The sequence below is a fragment of the Ipomoea nil genome, unplaced genomic scaffold, assembly GCF_001879475.1.
Source record: "Ipomoea nil cultivar Tokyo-kokei standard unplaced genomic scaffold, Asagao_1.1 scaffold2516, whole genome shotgun sequence".
NCBI lineage: Eukaryota > Viridiplantae > Streptophyta > Magnoliopsida > Solanales > Convolvulaceae > Ipomoea > Ipomoea nil.
The window spans coordinates 897313-915906 of record NW_017618944.1 but is presented as its reverse complement, the minus strand read 5'-3'; the positions used below and the strand labels follow the sequence as shown (position 1 = coordinate 915906).

The following is an 18594-nucleotide window of genomic DNA, read 5'->3' as shown; positions in this document are numbered from 1 at the left end:
TGCCGGCCAATTTTGGCCGGAAAAACATAAATTGGCTCGAATTTATTTGTGTCGATGGCAAAATCGTCATTTCACTCCCTTCTTCTTCATTCTCCATTTCTTCTTCGTTCTTCTTCTTCTTTTTCTTCTTCGTTCTTCTTCTTCTTTCTTTCTTCTTTGCTGCTTCTTTAATCTATTACTTGTAGCTTTTGTTATCATTAATAATTTATTTTGAATTTCTAAATTGTTAAAGAATATATTAATCATTTCGCAAAATTTTCTTAAATTCCCTTCATGAAATAATCTTCATATATAAATCACTATATCCACACGCTTATGGAGATGCCTTCCGAGCTTCTAAGAACGGACAGGGCGTCGCCGACAGTGACGGAGACGGAGAGGGACCTCAGCGGCGGCTTGCCCAGGCAGAGCTCGGAAAGTTCATGAGCCAACAATATATGTTTATGTATTTATTGATTACATATATGTTTTTATGTACAACCGTATTATTTTTATGTATTTAGGAGAATGGAAAATGGGTGATTGTTGGATTTACCAAATTTGGTTTGAGAGAAATTTAGATGATTTTTGTTTTTATTAAATTAATTAATCATGGCTCATGCATTGTATTGGGTCGGTAAAAAAGCAGCAAAGAAGAAGAAAGAAAGAAGAAGAAAGAAAGAAGAAGAAGAACGAAGAAGAAAGGGAGAATGAAGAAGAAGAGAGTGAAATGACGATTTTGCCCTCAACACAAATAAATTCGAACCAATTTATGTTTTTTCGGCCAAAATTGGCCGGCAATTTGGCCCGGAGGACCAAATTTGCCAATTTTTGCATAGTTAAAGGTCTAAATTGGGAGTTTTGAAAGTCACGTATTCAAATTGTTAGTACCTTAATACTCACAGGACCAAAAGTGCAATTTGTTCTATTAATTTTATAGTGTTATTGGAACGACTAAGCCTGATTCTTGTACTTGTTAGGTTCCTCCCTCATATGAGATTTTTATTTTATTTTACTTTTTATGGAGTGATTAAATTTTTAAAATGTATTTAAAGTTTAGAATATATGATCTATCACTTTCAAAAAAAAAGAATATATGATCTATCAAAAGCGTTGAAAAATTTAACTAAAAAATTGATTAGACGGTAAAACAGGCATGAAATATTGAGATTGATTACCCAAAATGTTTCACAACACTAGAATCAATTAGGGTATGTTGTAAACGAAGATCTCTAATCTTTGTTTTAATGATTTTTAAATATTTGAGAATTTAAATTTTTCATTGAAAGATTAATAGATCAATTAGTATGTAAGTTGGATTGTCCCATCTCACTGGATATAAGTGCCAACAGGCTACAAGCAATATGATTAATAAGTAAATTCATAATTTTCAACGGAACAGGACTGAAGTGAAAAAAACTATGAGGATCATATATATATATAGCCCTCTAGCTACGAGGCTTCTTCCGGAGCATTTTGTTTTGAATGAGGATGAGGAGGAGCAGATTATGCAACTTTTGGAAATTTGTTCGAGTACAAGCAACTCAGCTTCCATGTCACTGCCATTCACAAAAATCACAATCGAGTAATTAATGAAATTGTTGGGTGAGGTTAGTGAAGGACCAAGTCCAACATCCTACCTTTAATTTTGAAAATATGACTGAATAAGAAAATAAAGCCGTGTTTTTTCTACTAGCTATACCTTTTGGCATAATGGTAAATGATTATCTAAAAGAAGCTATGGACGAGGACAGTTGTGGACAGTCGGTGTTTATTTTCTTCATGGTGTCGGACGGCCGCGGAAAAGTGGGTGTCTTTTTTTTTTTTTTAAATAATTTTTAATAAATAAATAATTGTTTTAAAAAATAAATTTAAAAAACATGTGTCAACACCGCAAAGATTTAACCTGCTAAACAAGTCAATTTGGACTTAATTGAACAATTTTACTGATTTAGGGGATTTGAATGAAACTTTTTATACTTAAGCAAATCTAATTACACTATCCAGTTGACATAGTGGTCAATTGGACCCTTTTTCCTAATTTATATTATGTAAATTCAGTACACAAATAATATATTTTTAATATATATTAAAAATATATTTTTTTTATGGTCCAGGACCATGCATCTTGAAAATGTGCCATAGCAAAACATTTATTTTTGGGTTTGGTGAGAAATTATTTATCTGAGAAACTTACTCATAGCGTGTGTCACTCTTCTCCCATATGAGGAAACGAATCTTGTAGGCTTGACGATTTTGGCCGGTCCACAAGCATATCCTCCGCCGCTCCCCGGCGCTTCAAAGGTGAAATTCTTGGGCAGGCTAACTGTTTTATTGGTGTTTCCGGCTTGCCCGACAGAGAGTTGGAATTCACTCACGGAGGCTCTAGATCCATTCCTGCCCCACGAGCTAAGCACCCCTCCTTTGCAGCAGTTTTCTATCTGTTGGTTGTAGGGAGTACCGGACAGCAAGTCCACAACTTCCGGAGTCCTCCTACAGGAATGTGGGATGTTTCCTTTGAATCTGGAACAATCTCCTTGCATTGTTGTTTGAGCTCCCATCATGGTCCATATCACCTCGTACTTTGCCCATCTCCATCCCAATGTCCAACCTGGTTCTCGGATCTTCCTCAACCTCTGATAGTTGTATATGGTCACAATCGCCTGTCACATTTCACAATTGCAATCAATGATGTAGAAGAGCCTAGGCATTAGTCGGGCACTCGGGAATGTCTAGCGCTTAGGAAGACGAGTAATAATATTAAGAAAAACACGACAGTGTACACCCAAAAAAATATATATAAAGCACTCATGTCGAGATAGGCGCTGAGTTAGCAACTCAAGCGCCTAGTCGGGAGCTAAGTTTGACCAACTCAGATATCAAGTTGTCGATTCGGGCGCCTAACCAGTTGACTAATGTCTGCCTAAGAGTAAGATCTCCTTAGCCTTGGCAGAAATTACAACCGTGATTGAAATACAAGATGATCAGTTGATGACAAACATGAGGAAATGAAAACAAATCTTTAGATTCACTCGAGAAAATTGAAAAAAAAAATAAAATATTGTCTGTCTCAACTAAAATATTAAACTGATCGGATATGCTTAACAGAAAAAATGTAGATGAGCTTACAACGTAACCATCAGCTGTCCAGAAGATGACATCCCAGTTTATGGTGATGTTTCCACCATGGTTAAGATCATGACTGGCAGCATCTGGAAGAGATCCAAAAGGGGGGAAATGTCAAAAGGGAAATAAAATTGAAAGTACACAAATAAGAATTGAAGATTATAGCTAGTGCATTGCACATTACAGTAGAAATAAAGTAATTACAATTACCAGCAAATGAGAAGCTGAAGCAGCAAGTGAAGAAGGCCAGCACTAGCAGAAGTAGTATAGACCTGGAAAAGCCCATCTCCAAACTTAGAAAATGAATTGAAATTATTGGCAAATGGCAACACCTTCTTTAAAGACTTCATATTGTTGACTTAGTCCACGGAGCTGTCATAGTCCATGGTCCACATAATAATGATTGGGTCCTGGGCAAATTATTGTATGGACCATGGTCCACACAATGTTATGTGGACCATAACAAAAAGTACATTTTTAATATACTAAATGTACATTATTTTTGTACTGAATGTACATTATATAATATAATATACACTCAGAACAAAAATAATGTATATCCCCTGTATGCAATATACATTATTTTTGTATTGAATGTACATTATTTTTGTACTGAATGTACATTATTTTGTAGTAGACAAAATATAGTCCATATAACTTGTGTGGACCATGGTCCACACAATAATGATTGCAGGTCCTGGGGCATGAACTGTAATTTTAGAATTTGTGTTATTGTTTAAGTCAAACATGAGGGCGGGGTGGCAAGAAAGTAACCCTTAGGGGGTGTTTGGTTCAGGTCATCTTAGATTACCTAGGTAATATGAGTCTGGTAATGTTATATTACCTTGTTTGGTTCAAGTTATGAGATTACCAGGTAATGTTATATTACCTCAAAGCTGATGTGGCGGTAATGTTTCAAGGTAATGTGATTACCCCCATTTTTTTAGGTAATCTTAGATTACCTTGAATTATTCCAACTTTGCCCTTGTTAATTAATCCTTATATAATAATAATAATAATAATAATAATAATAATAATAATAATAATAATAATAATAATAATATATGTTTATATAATCAAATATACATATGTGTATATTTATATATTTAGTTTTTTTAAATATTTAAGCTTTGATATACATTCATAGATATAAATAAATGCACACATAATATATATATATATATATATATATATATATATATATATATATATATATATATATATATTATTGAGGGCATTATTGTAAATTGATCCATATAATCTAAAATATAACCCTGAACCAAACAAGGTAATATTATATTACACCATCCAAACCAAACACACAAGGTAATCTTACATTCCCAAAATCTCACATTACCTTCTCGGAGGTAATCCTATTACCTGGGGTAATCCAAGATTCCGTGAACCAAACGCCCCCTTAAAGTGAAATTTGTTACAAAAGATCAAAAGTTAAATCTTACGAGAGTAATATTTAACATCCTTTTGACAGATTAACAAACGGAGGACAATATTGAGCGATATTACAAAAGTCTGAGACTATTTTATGACACCAAAGTCGTTTAGGACAAAATTGAGAAAAATCACTATAGTCGAGAATAATTTTGGGTATTAACTCATTTTATTTGGGTTAAAACGCTATTTAATTCCAATTTTTATTAAAGTATTTGGATCAACTATATTTTAAGAAAGGGTCAAATTAAATTTGTGAATAGGTGAGACGGGTCATGTCAATATGAAAATGTATTACTGATAAGAAATAAAATGTTTGTTCCTTATAAAGGGAAGTGTAATACTTTTACATTTTAACGTTGGCAAGTGTTTCTTATTTATAAGAGAAAATATAATACTTAGAAAAAAAATGCAATACTTTTAAATCAAAATATAAAAGTGTTACGCTTTTCTTCAAAAATATTTCATTTTTTCATATAATACTTTATTCCTTATTAGTCTTACATTTTTCAGTATAAGTATTATATTTTCATTTTGAGATAGTGTGACACAAGATTTTGACTTTAAGAAATAATGCATTGGAGATAGATTAATTTAATTAATTACTATGTACATAAATTGCATATTTGATTTATGGAATAAATCTACAATGAGACAATGAATTAATAAATAATACCATGTTATGTGTGAACACTATGAGAAAAAAATCACATATCACTTAATATACTTCAATAAAATATTTAATGTAAAAAAATTAATAGTGATATCAATTTGTAATTTTAAATTATGCCATAAGTTAAATCCAATCCCTTAGATATAAACCCCCCAAAAAAGCAAATAAAAATATAAATCTATCCTTTTTTAATTTACTCAAAAATCAAAATGAATAAATGATATATACTCTTCAAGAGCTAGTCAAATGTTATTTAATCAATTAAATATGTTAGAGGCCTTATACTGTGGATCACAATCCATTGTACAAAGTAAACTACTAACATAAAATTTATTTTTTATATATTGAAGATTTATTTTAAGTATATTATTTTAAATCTAATTTTCAGTACGATAAAATGAATCTTTAGTATATTAAAAATAAATAGGATATAATTTGCCAACACGATGAACCTCCAGTGCAACTCTTCAAATTTTGGAAGCAATGGGGTATAAATACTCGGCGAACGGTCGGAGCCGTTCTTTCAACGAAAACTGGAAAAGTCAACCAAAATTTCTCATAGAGTCGCACGGCACGGCTCCATTGTGCTTCCGCTCCAAGAAACCTGTAATTCGAATATTCCTACTTCTAATTAGCAGTCGACTCTTTAGATTTCGATTTTGAGGAAATTGTTTGAAAATCCTTTTTCATTTCCTTAATTTTGGGAACCCTTAAGTTTGAGAGTAGAAAAAGTTTTTGGATTTTGTACTTGCTGAATTGGCGTTTCTCCCTAATGGACGTAAATGCTCGATCTAGCCCAAGTTTCCAAACCGAGATTAATTGGGACAAGTAAGAATCCCTTAGATTTTTTCTTTTGTTTTGTTTCATACTACTATCTCTTCAATTCTGTATGCCAATCGTAGAGAAAATGCCATGATTTTATTGATTTGGATTGATGAAGTGTTTAATTATGGAAATAATCTATTTTGCTGTTTCCTTTTGCAGCTTAATCACTGTTATGTTATGAAGTTATCATTATTCGCACTCTTTGTTAAATTTTGCAGCTGAATTCTGATTTCTTGTAGATTTTTTAGATTTGTTCATATTACCCACCTTTCCTGCAGGCTTGATAAAACTAAGTTTTATCTGGTAGGAGCTGGGATATTTTCTGGGCTCACGGTTGCCCTATATCCCATTTCAGTTGTCAAGACAAGATTGCAGGTGGCTGACCATTATGCTGCAGAAAAGAATGCGTTTTCAGTCTTCAGGGGAATCTTAAGAACGGATGGGATTCCCGGTTTATATAGAGGTTTTGCCACAGTTGTTACGGGTACGATTCCTGTAAGGATTATATATCTGACAGCATTGGAGACAACCAAAGTAGCTGCCTTAAAGATGGTTGAACCATTCAAGTTGTCAGAACCAGCTCAGGCAGCCATAGCAAATGGTGCAGGTGGATTGGTGGCATCGCTTTGTTCACAGTCTGTTTTTGTCCCGATTGATGTGGTATGCTGTTCTTGTCCTAGCGTTTTACTTGTCAGGATACTGAATTGAATTCCATATTGCGTTGACTTTCAAATGATCAACTTAATGATTAATTGGATTGGGTTTTGCAATCGTATTCATATGTGCATTTGTCAATCCTTACTTCTATTGTCTCTTGAACTGATGTTGGCTTTATGGACTTATCAAAGATATATTTAACAGTCAATGTATATCGTTTTTTGGCTTTGATTGGCTTCATTTATGCTGCATGTGAATATGTTGGATCATTCTTTGCTAAATGAATTTCGTTGACATTATGGGAGTAACTTATCAAATTGGATGATGAAGGTTAGCCAAAGGTTAATGGTGCAAGGATACTCAGGCCATGCTAACTACAGTGGGGGCTTTGATGTTGCTCGTAAAATTCTGAAGTCCGAAGGCATTCGTGGCTTATATAGGGGATTCGGTCTCTCTGCTATAACTTATGCCCCGTCAGGTGCAGTTTGGTGGGGAAGCTATGGCGCAAGCCAGCGCTTCATATGGAGGTGAGACATGCGTTCTCATTTCATATAGATGTATTGAAGTACATTTTCCGAGTATACCTTTTCTTTCTCTTCATTTCTTGCATACCTCTAGATTAAGGAATAACGGCTTCTTTTCTGCTAGATGTAGTCCTTTGCAATCTATACTTATGATAGGAAACTGTTTCATGTGTCAGTGTTATAATTTGTTTCTACCAGGCACCTGTTTGGGAGTGATCAAAGTCAACATGCTCCGACTGAGGGAATGATAGTGGCTGTTCAGGCTGGTGGTGGAATTATTGCTGGTGCTACTGCATCTTGTATCACTACTCCGTTTGACACTATTAAGACACGTTTACAGGTATCGAGGAACTTATCTTGCAAGCTATTATCATTACAGAATAAAAGGTTCTTGCTAGGATTAACATTGCAATGACATATTATGTATGCTGTTCTGACATTATTAAGACCCATCTTAACTTATTATGCAAATTCTTTTTGTTACGGAATAAATTATCGTTTTGAGATTACCTTTGCAATGACACTGTAAACCATACTGTTATAGACTATAGTGCAGTGCAGTATAAATTAGACGAACTTATACTCTCTAATGCCAGCTTGTATGCTTTCTCTCATCAGACTTTGTTGTTTTTTAGTCATATCTTTCCTTTGTTTTGTGGGCCAAGGTTGCAGAAGGCGCTAGGCGTTAGTTGGGTGGCCGGGGGGCACCAAGCGCCTAGGGCGCAGCCTAGGCGGCTGAGTAAAATAATACGGAGTAATAATAATAATTTGTAGCCGCCCTAAACCCTAAAAAAAAAAAACACTCGGCTGAGTTGGGCGCCTAGTTAGGCAGCCGACTAAAAGGCGCCTAGGGGTGAAATCTCCTCCGCCTAGGGCGCCTAGGCCGATTTTTACAACAGTATTGTGGGCATGAAGTGGTTAGTTGTGCATTAGATATTTGCTGATTGTACACATTCCATCATTCTCCATTGTTTGTTCTCACTTTCTATTTAATGGCGGGGAAGAAAGGGAGACAATTTAGAATTAGTTAAAGCTTCTATACTACTATTATCTCCATATAGTATATTTGTGCCTAGTTTCAATGTAGATATTTCATGCATTGCAGGTGATGGGGCACAGCAACAACAAACCTACTGCAAGACAAGTTGTTAAACAGCTTATTGCAGAAGATGGTTGGACGGGATTATACAGAGGTTTAGGTCCGAGGTTTTTCAGCATGTCAGCATGGGGAACATCTATGATACTAGCCTATGAATATCTCAGTATGACTCTCTCTCTCTCTCTCTCTCTCTCTCTCTCTCTCTCCCTCGCCCAGCACACTAGCTGCCCTCAAATTCGATCTCCCCACCATACTATTTAGCTGGTTTGATATGCATTCTGCAGTAGCCATCTCCTTTCGACATTTTTTCCCCGTTGCCTATTCTTTGTTCTGCACAGCAAGTAATCTGATGAAAAAAATGTCTTTTTTTTTGCTTTGGTTTTTGAATGTAGAGCGCTTGTGTGCAAGCAATGATGAGGTTCATTGATCAGCTGCATTTGGGAGCTTATTTGATTTCGGCTGCCTAGAGAAGGTATATTGTTGGAGATATTATTTCATGAAATTAAACATGGCAATCGAACTTCATTTGACAGGGATGCAGTTAAATCCATGATTCATTAGTCTAACAAATATTTACAGTGATGTTTTCATTAGTGTGAATAAACCCGAGTCTTTAATGGAGGATAGATTCTGAACTGATTTGATCTTATATGATTTGTTATTGTTGAGTATATAATATATAAATATAAATGTGCAATCCAACTGTCAATTTAGGTTTTAGTTGAGATGGAGCACATGTTTCAATTATCAGAGCCAGTTCTATGCCAAAGTTTTTTTTTTTTTTTTTTTTACTTGGGGGCTCAATTGCATTATGCCATTATCCATTTGACTTAGAGAGTTAGGGGGTCAATTTGACCCTTTTCCCTAAAATTTTTAAGGAAAAATATTACTTGTACTCTCAAATTCTACTTCCAACTTTTATACTATTTGGCACCAGAATCTTACAATTAGATGTATGATATTCGGAAAATAAATGTCCAAAATATTACTTTGAAAACAGTTCACAAGTGGGTTAAACACTTAAACCCAAAGAGAATATAAATAATATAAAATTAATTTATCTAAGGTTTATTTTCAATCACGATTTGAACATAAGTTTTTCGCAAATTATGCCCGGAAAACGTGTTCACCATTAAAAAAAAAAAGAAAAATGGCACTTTTTCTCCTTGAGTTATATACTTATAGCACTTTTTCCCCCTCAATTATTTAGGTAAGCACATTAGCCCATTCAATTATTCTAAAAGTGGTTGTTTTTCCCCCTAATATATTAAATTGACATTTATACCCTTAAAATAAACATTTTATTTATTTTACTTCTCCAACAAATTATTGCGTATACGTAGGGATGACTACGATTCGGTTTGAACTGAATCGGACACTATAGCAATTGAATTAAAAGTTTCCGGTTATGATTTAGATCTAGAACCCAATATTTGGATTTCAATTTATTAAAATTATGAATCAAAAAAATTGGATCCTGAACCGTGAACTGGCGGTTCCGGACCCGATTCGCGATTTTGAACCGTTTTTATTTTAAAATTTTATTTTTATTTTAAAAATAGTCTAAATTCAACAATAAATGTATTTTATTTTTCAGTTCGGAACATGAACCGTCCGTTCCGGGATTTTAATAAACTCTAAATATCGAGTTTCGATTCTAAATTGTAATTGGAATATTTCGGTTTGGTTGCTATAGTGTTTATTTGGTTTGAACCAAATTATGGTCATAATTTGTTGGAGAAGAAAAATAAATAAAATATTTATTTTAAGGGTAAATATGTCCATTTAACATTTTAGGGGGAAAAACAGCCACTTGAATAATTGAGGGGGGGAAAGTGCTATAAGTATATAACTCAGGGGGAAAAAGTGCCATTTTCCCTAAAAAAAAATGTGTTAATGTGGTGTTAAGCGTTTGGTCAGATTATGAATTTTCTGTTATGAGATTATGAATGTACTATAAATTCATAATCTCATAACAGAAAATTCATAATCGCATAAAAGAAAAACATTTATTAAATTATGAATTTTCTGTTTGAGATTATGAATTTACTGTAAATTCATAATCTCATAACAGAAAATTCATAATCTCGTAACAGAAAATTCATAATTTATGAATGTTGAAGAAGCTTGCGCTACAGAGGAGCAGCCATGGTTTTGGACGGGAATGTGTAGGCATGGTTCCAAAGTGAATGTGCAGATATAGATTTATAATTTATGAATGTCCGCCCGCATGGGTAGCTCAACTGGTTATAGAGGTGAAACTTTGGAATAATGACCAAGGATCGAGTCTCACACAGCGGCAGTGTGGGAGCAACCTCTCAAAGTGAGGGGGGCTCCTTGTGCGCAGTGAGCACCGGTCTAGCCTCTATGGTTCATGTTCAGTTGAGTCACAATGATTGCCGGGGTGTGGGCGTTAATTAACAGCACGTTAAAATAGGTGGCGGCGGCGATGACGACGATGGTGAAATATGATAAATTTATATATAGGATAATAAAATTAGGTTAAAGAAAGGGGTAAAAAAGGGATTTTAAAATCTATTTCTGAGCGTTCAGTAATAGGCTAATACCAGGGGAAAGGGGTAAAAAAGGGATTTTAAAATCTATTTCTGAGCGTTCAGTAATAGGCTAATACCAGGGGGGGCCCTAGTAATAGCTATTACCTTATTTGAGGTAATAGGCTATTACTAGGAATATTATTCCTGGTAATAGAAATGGTTACCAAACAACGGAATAGGCCTATTATTGGGAATGCCATTCCCGGCCTATTCCATGATACCACGAAATGTGAAAATGAAGAAGAAAAATCACGCGATTAATTAAGAGAGAAAAAAAAAAGATAACGGTATACTAACACCGTTGGAACCGTGTTCACCATGGACCGTGAACACGGTTCCATGGCATAACGATTGTAAGTTTTTACAGTAATCAAAATTCATGAAATTATCATGTATGAAATTCATCCGACAAGAAAGGATATTTAGTTAGTTCTCTTGCTTTAACCTTAAAGATCTATATATTACCAGATCCATGAATAATTAAATATGCCTCTTCAAAAAATTAAACTACACTCAATAATAATGACATAAATGAGGGTATGATAAAGCATACCTACAAAGTGTTTTTTTTTTTTTTTTTGAAACAATAAAGTTTATAAAGTTAAAAGAGTAATCTTACACATGACATGAATTTTTTTTTTATTTAAAAAAAAATGAAATATAATTTTATTACTGTTTTTTCTCCATTAAATTCAGAATTTGTTTTTACAAAAGTTTTAATTTTTATAATACATTTAACATTTTTCAAAATTAAATTAATGACAAATAAAGATTTAAACTTTTTCATTAATACTATATATAGTGGAAATTATAAGTTATTATGTAAATAATCAAAGTTTAATTATTGTTGCTAATTTTTTATTTTTTTTTGAAGATATTGTTGCTAAAATTTTAAACACTTAATAGGAACATCACATGACAATAAAAATGTGGTATGAGTATGAGATAGGTAGAATGGTCAAATAGGCTCATCTAGTACTTATGAGTGTTCAACTCACACCTTGAATTAAAATAAGATTTAATTTGACACATTAACTCCCAAAATTTCATTCATTTAGCATTTTTTTTTAGGTTTTCCCTAGCAGCAATTATATCGTGGACTATGGTCCAAAAACGGCGTCGTTTCTTTAAAACGGCTGCCGTTACAGTTTAACGGAGCCCGTATTTTTTGGTGTGTTAATTATAAAATGAAACTACAGTATATCTAAAATGAAACTGTCTCACATATTGTTTTTATATTATCAAATGAAATTGCAATTGAATTGAAATGAAATTGTAGTTGTGTTGAAATGAAATTGCAGTATATATAAAATGAAACTGAATAACAGTTTCACATATTTGGGTGTATAATGTCCAATGAAACTGTAGTTATATCGAAATGATAATGTAGTTGTGTTGTAATAAAACTATAGTACATATAAAATGAAACTGAATAACAGTTCCACATATTTGAGTGTTTAATGTCGAAAGAAACTGTAGTTATATCAAAATGAAACTGTAGTTGTGTTGAAATAAAATTGCAGTGTATATTGCCCAATGAAATTGTAGTTATATCGAAATGATAATGTAGTTGTGTTGTAATGAAACTATAGTGTATATAAAATGAAACTGAATAATATTTTCACATATTTGAGTGTATAATGTCGAATGAGACTGTAATTATATCGAAATGAAACTGTAGTTGTGTTAAAATGAAATTGCAATGTATATAAAGTGAAACTGAATATGTTACACAAGCAGATCTACTTTATGCGGAACGGCGCGGAACGAGTGCCGTTTCTTTTCATTAAAAGAAACGGCTTCGTTTTGGACCACGGTATAATTTGCCTTCCCGGCCCTAGGTAACCCTTCCACAATGCTGACATGAAATTAAATAAAAATAAATTTGCTAACTTGGTAATTTGTCACCACCTTCATGGTTGATTTTTAAACCCAATCAAATCCAAATTGTCTCTAATCAAACCCAATTGTTAGACTGTTAGATAGTTGTGGGACGTTATAGTTTTCCTTGGGTAGTTTCATATTCATTAGGTAGCTTTCTGGTTGAACTCTGTGTATAAATAATGTATAGCTTTCATGAATAAAATCATCCAGAATTCTAAACACTTCATTTGGTATCAGTTTTAAGCCTTAAGATCCTATGGCCTCTGAACAAAGCCTTCCAGCCGCTGGCTCCAATGGCGCATCGGCACCACCCGCCACCGCCGCAGAGCAACGCCACTCCACCATGCTCCAGCAGGCTCACCATTATCTGTCGCTCAAGCTCTCCTCTTCGAACTACTTGTACTGGAGAGCTTAGTTAGTACCCTTTCTACGTGGCCAAAATCTCTATGGCTATGTAGATGGCTCTCTCGTTTGTCCACCGGAGAATGCTTCTGCCACCACCAACCCAACCCGTGCTATGTGGATACAACAGGATCAATCGATCCTTAGTATGTTGATATCATCCATGGCGGAAGAAGTATTGTACTTAGCCATTGGTCACTCCACATCGCGGGGTGTTTGGATGGCTATCGAAACGGCACTGGGCTCTTCTTCACGAGCCCGATCATTCAGTTTACTCACGCAGCTTCAAAGCCTCCGACAAGGTGACTCGACTCCGGCCGCGTATCTGGGAAAGCCTCAAGTACTGGTGGAGCAACTCGCCCAGGCAGGCCGCCCAGTGGGGCTTGACGAACAAAACCTCCACGTGTTCCGCGGCCTTCGACCGGAATACCGGAGTCTCGTTGCTTCTCTCACGACGAAAATAGCACCCTTGATGATTCCCGAGGTGGCCGACCTTCTCTCGACGCATGAATACTTGTTTCCGGAGGAGGTGCCGACACCGGCGGCATTGGTTGCTCAACATCACCCAGTTCCTGGAAATAGCAGCCGCGGCAGAGGTCGGAACAACAATCGAGGTGGCAGAAGTGGTCGAGGAGGCATTCGTTGCCAACTATGTGATGTGCCCGGACATACGGCACTCACTTGCTACAGGTTTGTCGATCCTACCTATCGTTGGCCGACTCAGCAACAATCTGGCCAGCGTACAGGTTCAGCACCGCAAGCTCACATGGCCGCTCAACAGCCCCAAGAGGATTTCAACAATGTACCCTTTTCCAACGTTTGGTATCCAGACACTGGAGCCAATGCCCACGCAACACCGAATGGAGCAGTCTTAGATAATGTTGAACCGTACACCGGGGACGACACACTGCGAGTGGGCGATGGTTCAGGTCTGTCCATATTAAACACAGGTTCTTTAAAATTACCCCTTAAGTTACGGTCACTGTCTCTAAATAAAGTGTTACATGTACCTAAATTACGTGCCTCGTTATTGTCTGTTCAAAAGTTCACTCGTGACAACGATGTGTACTTTGAATTTCACCCTTCTCATTTTATTGTGAAGGATCGTTCTACCCAGCAAGTTCTTCTTAAAGGTCCGAGCAACGGGGGGTTGTATTCACTCACTACGTCCACTCCAGTTGCGTTACTGTCAGCCAAAGCTTCTCCTAATGTGTGGCATAATCGACTTGGGCACCCACACAGTCAAGTCCTCCGTCAGGTTCTGTCTAATTGTCCAGTTAGTGGTTCTATCAATTCCGTTAATAATGTATGTACTGCGTGTCAGTTGGGTTAGTCTGCGCGCTTCCCACTCACGCGAATTGCAAAATCTAGTGCGTCTGTACTCGATCTTATATTCACAGACATTTGGGGGCCCTCTCCGGTTTCGTCCGTAGATGGGTATAAGTATTTTGTTATTTTTGTTGACGATTTTTCTCGGTTCATTTGGTACTACCCGATGAAATTAAAATCAGATATTTATGCTATATTTGATAAATTCCGTACGTTTGTAGAAAAACACTTTTACACTCCCATTAAATGTGTTCAGTCTGACGTGGGCGGTGAATATCGCAAACTAAACACGGTATTCACCGCTGCCGGCATTCTACACCGTCAATCTGCACCCCACACACACGAGCAAAATGGCCGTGTGGAGCGCAAACATCGACACATAGTCGAAACTGGGCTAACCTTCTTAGCCCAAAGTCATGTTCCAAAACACTACTGGTCCTATGCGTTTGAGTCGGCTGTTCACTTGATCAATCGCCTTTCGTCTACTGTAACCCAAAATGTGAGTCCGTTCTCAAAATTGTTCCATAAATCCCCAAACTATAGTCTCCTTCGTGTCTTTGGGTGTGAATGCTTCCGTGTTTACGCCCATATAATAAACACAAAATGGACTATCGTTCCAAATCATGTGTTTTTTCTCGGGTACCCCAACTCTTTTCTTGGCTACAGGTGTTTGGACAGAGAATCAGGCCGCATCTATATTGCAAGGCATGTGCGTTTCAATGAGCAGGTGTTCCCTTTCCAACACGTCCAGCAGGATTTCACTGCCTCTGCACCTCAATCCGCGGCGCCTTGGGCGAGTGCACAGGTCCATCATCCACCAGTGCACCCGCCTGCACCACCGTCACCTCCGGTTCATAGCCAATCTGGCCTACCGCCACCCAGCGCTCGACCGGCGAATCGAGCAGCCTCTTCCTCGACGGCACAGGCAGCATCTTCATATTTCCAACCCACCACCTCGTCGACAACAACAACCGGACGTCGACGCGTGAGCCGAACATCCGGACGCATGTCATGCAACTTCGGACAACTACGCATGCACGTCGGCATCCTATGAGTCAACAACCAACGGCAATGGTGGCTTCGGTCAACGATAATGAGCCAACCTGCCACACGCAAGTCATTAAATTGCCACATTGGCGAAAGGCTATGGACACTGAGTTCAATGCGTTATTACAGAATGAAACTTGGCGTCTAATACTGGCACGGGATGACATGAACATAATAGGATGTAAATGGGTTTTCCGTGTTAAGCGCAGGTCCGATGGTACTATCGAGCGCTACAAGGCCCGTCTCGTGGCCAAGGGGTTTAACCAAGTACCTGGTGAGGACTATTTCGAGACATACAGCCCAGTGGCCAAACCGACTATTGTCCGTCTCCTATTAGCATATGTTGTATCAAATAAATGGTCTATGCGTCAGCTCGACGTCCACAATGCTTTTTTAAATGGGCACATTGGTGAGGATATATATATGCGACAACCGCCAGGCTATGCGAATCCTAATTGTCCAGACTATGTGTGTAAACTCCAGCGCTCGTTATACGGCCTAAAGCAAGCCCCTCGGGTGTGGTTCAAGAGATTGCATGACTTTCTTCTGCAGGTTGGGTTTCGTCCGTCAAAAACAGATGTTTCTTTATTCATTTTTTATTCAGGGCAAGTGCGGGCGTATATCCTAGCCTACGTCGACGGCATTCTGTTGCTAGGCTATGATCGTGACATGATCAACACTGTGCTAACTAAATTGTCCACGACGTTTCGCATAAGGGACTTTGGTACGCCAAGATTCTTTCTTGGGATTGAGGCGGCATACAAAGGTGACACGGTAATGCTATCACAACAGCGGTATATGACGGAGTTACTTCGCCGAGCTGGCATGGAGTCCTGCAAACCACTGACAACTCCGATGTCTCTTACCACCTCAAGTGCCGCCACTGAGTCGCCGTTACTAGATGATCTCACGCCATACCGGCGTCTCAGCGGGTCTTTGATGTACCTACTGATCACTCGGCCAGATTTGTCTTTTGCAGTGAATCGCTTGTGTCAATTCATGCACAAACCGACAGAGGATCATTGGGCGGCACTGAAACCGGTGCTGCGCTATGTGCAAGGAACACGGGATTTAGGTCTTCGTCTCACTGCCACATCCTCACCAGTTCTGCACGTTTTCTCCAACTCCGACTGGGTCGGGTGCTCGCTTGATAGGAAATCCACAGTAGGTTATGCGGTGTTCCTGGGCCTCAATCTGGTGTCCTGGGTCTCAAAGAAGCAAGGCACAGTCGCCCGGTCTTCCACCGAAGCTGAATACAAGGCCCTAGCTGATGCTGTAGCCGAGGTCTCGTGGATTCAGTCTCTCCTACGTGAGCTTGGCCTGCATCCACCGACTGCTCCGGTACTCTGGTGCGATAACTTGGGAGCAACTTATCTTTGTGCTAACCCAGTTTTTCACGCGAGGACTAAACACGTCGAAGTGGATTACCATTTTGTCCGTGACAAGGTGGCAACCGGGGGATTGAAGGTGAATTTTGTGTCCACGCACGATCAGTTAGCTGACATCTTTACGAAGGCGCTCGCCTCGTCTCGCTTTGGTGATCTCAGGGTCAAGCTGGGCGTGGTCCCGTGTCCCTCGTCAGCTCGAGGGGGAGTGTTAGACTGTTAGATAGTTGTGGGATGTTATAGTTTTCCTTGGGTAGTTTCCTATTCATTAGGTAGCTTTCTGGTTGAACTCTGTGTAAATAATGTATAGCTTTCATGAATAAAATCATCCAGAATTCTAAACACTTCATTCCAATCACCCATTGTTGAATTTATTTTATTTTATTTTTTATTTATTTATTTTTTTTTTGCAACAAATGACACCATGAATTTTCCAAGTTATTAGTTGTTCAAGAACATAGGGAAAACAAAGACCCAATCATCAATGTTGTTGCTGGTTAATCCATTTGTTCATACGCAACAACAGTTTGGCGGAAGCGAATGTGGATGATACATATGCGGTACTTACTCGCGTACTAGGGCTTTCGGCAGCCCTGCCGAGGATAATTTATTTGAAAAATTTGGTTTCTGAGATTAGTTATGATTCGTTGTCTAATTTCACTTTGTTGATTATGAAGGATTCGAAGGGTTGGTTGGAGGTCAATGGAATTGATGTGTTAATGGATGCCAAGTTTGAGTAGTCTATTCGCTCAGATTTTAGTGAAAGAAATTGATTTTGTGTATATTTTTGACAGATCTTGAGCTTTTCATCAAATTAGCTTCTCATAGAATTTACAGATACACATCAATATATTAATCTAAACTTTAACTACCTAATTCAAACTTCAAAAGTGATGATGTTGATAATTGCGCGCCCATGGAAGTGGTACAATCCCCAAAGCTCAAGATTGAGCTTTGTTCAAATCAAATGAAAAAAAAAAAAAAACAAACAAACAAAAAACATAAAGAATACAGCTTGAAAGACGAGGGTGAAAGCTGCGATGATGGATATGGTGGTGGCTGGATTTGGTCTACGACAGTCGACAGTGAGATACGTACCCAGCCGGTGATATAGTTGTACAGTGCCCACTTTTCTAATTTTAGTTGAAACATTACTTTTTGCAAGTGCTTGCAAGAAAGAGCAAGTTTTGTGCAGAGGTTGAAAATGAATATTGATTTTGAAGAGAGGGTATTTTGCATTTAAAATAAATAAATATCACTTGCTACATCATCAAAATCGAAGGAAAACCTAGAGAAAATGCTTAGGGGGAATTAATGTGTCAAATTAAATATTATGTTAGCTCTGGGTGTGAATTGAACACTTAAAATAGTAAATGAGCATATTTAACCATTTTGTTGTATGTGATATGATGCTCGATGATGACATGTGGACAATGACATGGCAAAATTACCATGCTTTAGAAAATATTTTCAAAAGTCTTCTTCTAACCCATCCCATTTGAAGGGCCAAATAATGACTACTTGTCCTACTTTCAAGATTTAGGCCATGTTCCAATAATTTGTTCTTTCGTCTCTATTATACTCTCCATTCCGGCCAAAGATTCATCGTCTGAAAGTACCCATGCCGAAATCTGGTTTAATTTCACGGTTAATCGTTAGC

General features: G+C 37.2%; 2 protein-coding genes across 4 annotated transcripts; one reads left to right on the top strand and one right to left on the bottom strand.

Moving 5' to 3' along the window:
- Positions 1-1254: 1254 nt before the first annotated feature.
- LOC109153652 (protein COBRA-like) lies at positions 1255-3423 on the bottom strand. Of its 2 annotated transcripts, none has more exons than XM_019301518.1 (4): positions 3316-3423; positions 3109-3191; positions 2177-2642; positions 1255-1538 (listed from the first exon to the last, which is right to left on the bottom strand). In XM_019301518.1, exons 1-4 carry the CDS (start codon positions 3389-3391, stop codon positions 1486-1488), a joined length of 678 nt encoding a protein of 225 aa, XP_019157063.1. In that variant the 5' UTR covers positions 3392-3423; the 3' UTR covers positions 1255-1485. The 2 variants fall into 2 exon arrangements, with proteins under 2 accessions (XP_019157063.1, XP_019157062.1); XM_019301517.1 differs by having other exon boundaries at positions 3310-3407.
- A 2321-nt stretch (positions 3424-5744) lies between these two features.
- LOC109153651 (solute carrier family 25 member 44-like) lies at positions 5745-8922 on the top strand. Of its 2 annotated transcripts, XM_019301515.1 has the most exons (6): positions 5749-6055; positions 6331-6712; positions 7040-7236; positions 7432-7573; positions 8339-8495; positions 8725-8922. In XM_019301515.1, exons 1-6 carry the CDS (start codon positions 6000-6002, stop codon positions 8757-8759), a joined length of 969 nt encoding a protein of 322 aa, XP_019157060.1. In that variant the 5' UTR covers positions 5749-5999; the 3' UTR covers positions 8760-8922. The 2 variants fall into 2 exon arrangements, with proteins under 2 accessions (XP_019157061.1, XP_019157060.1); XM_019301516.1 differs by lacking the exon at positions 8725-8922 and having other exon boundaries at positions 5745-6055; positions 7432-7657; positions 8286-8343.
- Positions 8923-18594: the final 9672 nt, after the last annotated feature.

Bases quoted from the DNA above. Each gene is read 5' to 3' on its own strand.
- LOC109153652 (XM_019301517.1), bottom strand. From the start codon at position 3,391: ATGGGCTTTTCCAGGTCTATACTACTTCTGCTAGTGCTGGCCTTCTTC. The intron at 3,192-3,309 runs GTAATTACTTTA...GATCTCTTCCAG, and splicing joins CTTCTCATTTGCTGGTAATT to ATGCTGCCAGTCATGATCTT. The intron at 2,643-3,108 runs GTAAGCTCATCT...GAAATGTGACAG, and splicing joins GGACAGCTGATGGTTACGTT to GCGATTGTGACCATATACAA.
- LOC109153651 (XM_019301515.1), top strand. From the start codon at position 6,000: ATGGACGTAAATGCTCGATCTAGCCCAAGTTTCCAAACCGAGATTAAT. The intron at 6,056-6,330 runs GTAAGAATCCCT...CCTTTCCTGCAG, and splicing joins ACCGAGATTAATTGGGACAA to GCTTGATAAAACTAAGTTTT. The intron at 7,574-8,338 runs GTATCGAGGAAC...CATGCATTGCAG, and splicing joins CTATTAAGACACGTTTACAG to GTGATGGGGCACAGCAACAA.